Source organism: Tupaia chinensis, unplaced genomic scaffold (genome assembly GCF_000334495.1).
Source record: "Tupaia chinensis unplaced genomic scaffold, TupChi_1.0 Scaffold138619_1, whole genome shotgun sequence".
In the NCBI taxonomy this organism is placed as follows: Eukaryota; Metazoa; Chordata; class Mammalia; order Scandentia; family Tupaiidae; genus Tupaia; species Tupaia belangeri.
The window spans coordinates 1,493,434-1,499,064 of NW_006198512.1; the positions used below are offsets into that span (position 1 = coordinate 1,493,434).

The 5,631-nt window shown below is 51.4% G+C and overlaps 1 protein-coding gene across 1 annotated transcript in view; it reads left to right on the forward strand.

Moving 5' to 3' along the window:
* Nucleotides 1–4,800: 4,800 nt before the first annotated feature.
* The window catches only part of LOC102467846 (lysine-specific demethylase PHF2), a gene marked incomplete at both ends in the record, with an annotated part of 44,283 nt that continues 43,452 nt past the window's right edge, over nucleotides 4,801–5,631 (forward strand). The window contains one exon of the mRNA XM_027765523.1: nucleotides 4,801–4,894. Coding sequence (XP_027621324.1) covers nucleotides 4,801–4,894 — 94 coding nt within the window. The remainder of the gene's footprint in view (nucleotides 4,895–5,631) is intronic.

The window sequence follows — 5,631 nt, forward strand, 5'->3', positions numbered from 1 at the left end:
AGTGCAAGGTCATGATTTACTGCTATGCTTCCTTCTCAGAGTGTTATCATTTTAGCACGTATGCTTAGGCCACTGGTGGTAACATCTGTGTAGGGTATGCGGTAAGCCTCCAACGCCATGTGGATACCCACTATCCCAGCACCAGCTCTTGGAGAGATGGTTCTCTGTCCATTGAGCAGTCTCAGAACACTTGTCAAAAATCAGGTGGCTATCGATACACGGGTTTCTTTCTTCCTTTCTTTCTTTTTAAGGTTTTTGCCATAGAGTGTGTGCACTTGCCAGATATAGGGGTGGAGAGAGACAGCGAGAGGAAAAGTGAGCAATCAGCCCCCCTGGAGTGTAGTGTAGCCACATTCCTCCCGAGATTTTGGGCACACATGCACATGCACCTGCACCTGGCATGATTTTCAAGCCACCAGGTCTGGGCCTCAAACTGTGATCAACCATGTGGGAATTTAGCACCTTAACCAATGTGCCACTGCTGGCCCCAATGTGTGGGTTTATTTCTGGGGTTTCTATTCCATTCCATTGGTCTGTATGTCTATCCTTATTCCAGTGCCACACTCTTTTGCTCACTGTGGCTTGGTAGTAAGTTTTGAAATCCAGAAATGTAAGCCCTCTTAACTTTTAAAAAAAAGTCTTTAAAAGTTTATTCCCTCCTCTGGTGAGGGAGAGAGGAGAAGAGCGAGGGAGCAAGAGCGTTGTGCACGAGGGTAGCAGGTACCCTCACAGGTCTTCACGTTGTAACCTGCCCCCAGTCTCAGCCCGTCTAGGTCATGGGTGCACACGTGTGCCTGGTGTGCACAAGAAAGTTCTGGTTCATTTGCAGTTACTACTGCACCACTGCTGTGTCCCATACGTTCTCTTAACTTAAACTTGCTTCCTGAAGATTGTTTTGGCTATTTGGGATCCTTTGCAAATCCATCTAAATGTAAGGATCAGGTTTTCCATTTCTGTGAAATAAAAGAATTAGGGTTTTGCCAGTAATAATTGCATTGGTACTCTAGGAAGTATTGATATCTTAACACTATTAAGTCTTCCAGTCCACAAATGCAGGATACCTTTTCATTTATGCTGTTAAAAATACTTGATTTTATTTGTTACTATTTTAAAGACTTTTTTTTTTTTTTTTTTTTGCTGTAGGGCACATGTGCACATCAGAGAAAGGGAGGCAGGGAGGCAGGGAGGGAGGGAAAGAAGGAGAGAGGGAGGGAGGGGGAGAGAGAGAGAGAGAGAGAGAGAGAAAGAGAGAAAGAGAGAAAGAAAGAGAAAGTGAGGAAGCAAGTTGCTAGGTCCGGACTTGAATCATGGCCAGCCATGTGGGAGTCTAGCACCTTAACCACCACACCACCTGCTGTCCTCATTTGTACGTTTTAAAATTCCTTTCAGTACTGTATTAGTCTTACATTGCCTAAATTAAGTTTATTCCCAAGTATTTTGTTCTTTTAGATACTCTTGCAATTGTAATTGCTTTCTTAATTTCATTTTCAGATTATTCATTGTAGTGTATAGAAATGCACTGTTTTCTGTGTTCTTGCATACTATAACTTCTGAATTTATTTATTAGCATTAGTAGGTTTTTGTTTGTATGTGGATTCTTTAGGGTTTTCTATATATAGGATTATGTCATATGCAAATAAAGATAATTGTACTTCTTCTTTTCCAATTTCAATGCCTTTTATTTCACTTTCTTGTCTAATTGCTCTGGCTAGAACTTCCAAAACCATGTTGAATAGAAGTGGCAATAGCAAGCATCCTTCTTGTATCCTATTGTATGGGGAATGCTTTCAGCTTTTCACCATTGTATATGACATTAGCTGTGAGTTTTTTATATGTGGCATTTCTTATGTTGAGGAACTTCTTTCTATTTCTAGTTCATGAAGTGTTTTTATCCCGAGAGAGTGTTGGATTTTGTCAAATGCTTTTTGTATATGTGGGATTTTTCTTCATTGTGTTAATGTGGTGTGTTGTGACTTAGGAAGGAAGGGGATCTGGAGGGGACTGGGAGAGAGAGAGACAGAGAAGTGAAGTGAGGGGATTGCGGTGGCTCAAGAAGAGGGCCAGATGAGCCATGAGCTGGGCCCTCACTGGTGGGGGAGAATGGCATAGCCATTCTTAGCCTCCAGGCTGGCTCCAGGGCTGCATCCCTTTCTTGCAGACAGATGTCCTACTCAGGGGTTGGAATGCTGATTTGTTTTCCTGTGTCAAACTATCCTTGCATTTCTGTGACAAATTCCAGTTGGTCATATTTATAGTGTCTTTAATATCTGCTAGATTTTATTTGCTAGTATTTTGGTTAGGATTTTTATATTGATACATGTAACAGATATTGGTCTATAGGTTTTTGTTTTGTTTTTTTCTTTTTCCTAATAGTATCTTTGTCTGGCTTGGGAATCAGAGTAATGGTGACTTCATAGAATGAATGAATTAGAAAATGTTCTCTCCTATTTTCTGGAAGAGTTAGAGGAGATTGGTGTTATTCTTTTTTAAATGTTTGATAAAATTTATCAGTGGTGGTTCTGGAGTTTGCTTTTTTGGGGGAGGTTATTGACTACTGATTCAGGCTCTTTACTTGTTATAGGTCTGTTCATATATATATATATATTTTTTTTTGAGAGGTTTTCGCTATAGGGCGTGTGTGCTCGCCAGACAGACAGAGAGAGACATAGAGACAGAAAGCGAGAAATCACCCCCCAGGTGGGAAACCGGGTCTGGGACACGAACCGCGGTCGACTGGGAGTCCAGCAACATAGCCATTATGCTGGTTCCCCAGATATATATATATATATATATATATATTTAAAATCAGCTCAGGCAGGTGGTGTTTTTCTAGGAATTTGTTTATTTCCCTTAGGTTATCTATTATAGTTGTTCATGGGGTTCTCTTACAATCCTTTTTTATGTCCTTAGGGAAGTAGCAATGTCTTTACTTTCATTTCTTACTTTGGTAATTCGAGTCATCTTTTCTCTTGGTCATTCTAGTGCAAGGCTTGTCGTTTGTCTGGTTGGTTCCGTCCGATGTTGCCGATTTGTGTGCACAGACACTATCCGTTCTCACCAGCATGCACAGCTGCTGTGGAGAGCCCCTTGTTGAGATGAGGTGATGAGGCATGCTGCCAATCATCAAGTAAAGGTTGAGGGGTACGGGAGGTCAGAGAAAGCACCCCAGGAGCCCAGACAGATGCAGCATGGGTGGTGGAGGGCGGAGCCCCACCCACCCTGAGCTTGCTCTCCCAGGGCCCATGCCCAGGAGGTCCTGGCAGCCCCTGACCTTACGGAGGCACCCAGGAGTAGCCTGTGTGCCCAGCAGGTGCAGGAGAGGCGCAGCTCAGCAGCCAGCCGTGAGGCCGCCGCAGAGCTGGGCCCAGCAAGAAGCCGCTCTCAGGTAGTTGAGCTGCAGGTTGTCACCCTATCCCTGGCGCAGCGGAGTCAGCTCCCGCGGTTCCAATCATGTCCCCCGTGTTGATCCTGGCCGGTTATCTGTCCCACGGTCCTGCTATCCTGTGGTCTTAGTGGTCACGGATGACTTCCTGAGTGAGCAGTGGACACGTCGGGCCCTGGAAGTGGACGTCTCAGCTCTCCCCATGTCTTTCCGACACGAAGCATGCTGGGTAGACACCTGTCCCTAATGTGCTGCCTCTGCAGGGTGCTGAGGCCTGCTGCAGGGGTGAGCACGCGCTCAGCAGGCACAGTGGCCACCCTGCCTGCTCCCGAGTCTCTCTCCCACCCTTACATGTCACTGCTAGTGCCTAGTGGGCCTCAAGTCAAGGTCAGCTCCCCCACTCCCAGACAAAAAGTGCAGCAGAAGCGGGAACCCCCTCAGTGACCCTGAGTGAACACGCTTTGGGGACAGGGGCAGTGACAGACAGCTCACGTTGGCCCTTGATGGCAGCAGTCTGCTCCATGTCCACCGCGGTGTCCAGGAGCCTGCTGCCCCGAGCCCGCTCTGCGGCCCGCTCTGCGCCGTGTTAAGGGGCTGCCTGGGGAAAAGCTGCTCCGCTCCACCAGCCAGTTGTCCTCGCATCTCCTGCTCCCACCTAGGAGGTGTAGACACGTTTCCCGACTCACCCATCGCCTTTCCTTGTGGGAATGGCCTGCCCCAGGGCCTGCCCTTTACCAGCCTTGTTCCTGCTCACATGTGACAGATGGTGCCGTTTCTGTCACTGTAACCCCACACAGCGGGCTGCGGTGCAGTGGGCCCATGTCTTTGTTGGCTGGCTGGATTGCTGAGACGTGTGTGCTTGTTGAGGGCTCGTCGTTGGTCCTCACTCCTCCGGGGTCTGAGGCCTGGGAATGTGCCAGGGTCTGCGTGGCAGGCAGTCACCCCGGCACTGCCTCTGAACCGGTGTGCGGGGGTCCTGGAGGACGTCCAGGGAGGGAGAAGGGGGTTACAGTTCCTGGCATCTGAGCCAGTCCCCAGGTCCACAGCCCGGGTCTCACCCTCTCCCCCTGGCCCCTTTGAAGGTGAGCTGGATGGAGTACAGTGTGGCCTGGGGGAAGTGCTTCGGGCTGCCCTGAGTGTCCTCCCCCAGCCCAGACTGTGCCTGGGGAAGTGACAGAAGCAGCCTGACTCTCGGGCCCTCCTCTTCCTCCCTCTCCGGGCCTGGGTGGCAGGTCTGCCAGATGGCCACTCGGAGAGGGGGCCTGCCCAGACACTGTGTCTGGGTCCTTGCTACAGCCTGTGGCCTCCCCTCTACCTGCCTCCCCATGGATCTATCTGCCCCAGGTCCGCAGGTGGAGCAGGGGCTGTCCCAGAGAGCTGTGGGGCAGCCATGCCGTGGGTGATGGTGTGTGTCATCCCGTTTCAGCTGTGTCGGGGTGGAAGAGGAGGAGGCGCCGGACATCGACATTTACCACTGCCCAAACTGCGAGAAAACCCACGGGAAGTCCACCTGTAAGTACTGCGCCAGTCCGCCACCTTCGCCCACCGGGTGCACGGAGGACAGGGTCCCTGCTGGACTGGGGACCCTGCCAGCCTCCCCACTGCCCCTCCTGGCCTCGCTGAGTCCTGCAGCTGCCCCGTGGGCTCCACTGGTGGTGGCCAGCCAGCAGAGTCAGGGGACATGGGCTTGGGACCCGGGCAAAGGCAGCCTGGGGGCCACCAGGGCCTCCAGCCCAGCCCTGTCCAGCCACATGGGGTGCATTTGTTACTGGGCTCTCCCATCCTCCTGCATCCCTCTACCCACCAGCAGCTGCCTTACTGCTGGAGGATCTTGGGGACCTTGACCTTTCCCAGACTGCTTGCTCTCTGCGGGTCCGTGGGCCTTTCCTTCCTCCCCTGCCCTGTGCTCTCTCACGTGTGGTGTATCCGGGGCTCCCGAGGTATGGGCATGGCTCGCGCTGAGCAAGTCAAGGTGACTGTGATATGTGCTCCAGGCTTGGCCAGGGCACATACAGGAGCGTGCTGTGGTCTGCAAGGACCTGGAAGGGGTGCAGCCTGGGGTGCGGGAGGGGGCAGTATGGCCCTGGTTCCCTCCTGGGTTGGGGTCGTGCAGCTCTCAGAAGCTGCAGGTTGAGTCAGGTCCTGGCTGGGTCGGCTGATGGCTGTCCTACCTTCCTTCCATCAGGAGCCCTGGGCTGACTGAGCCGGGGGAGCGGCAGGCACCCCCCGCCCCACAGAGCGCTCTCCAC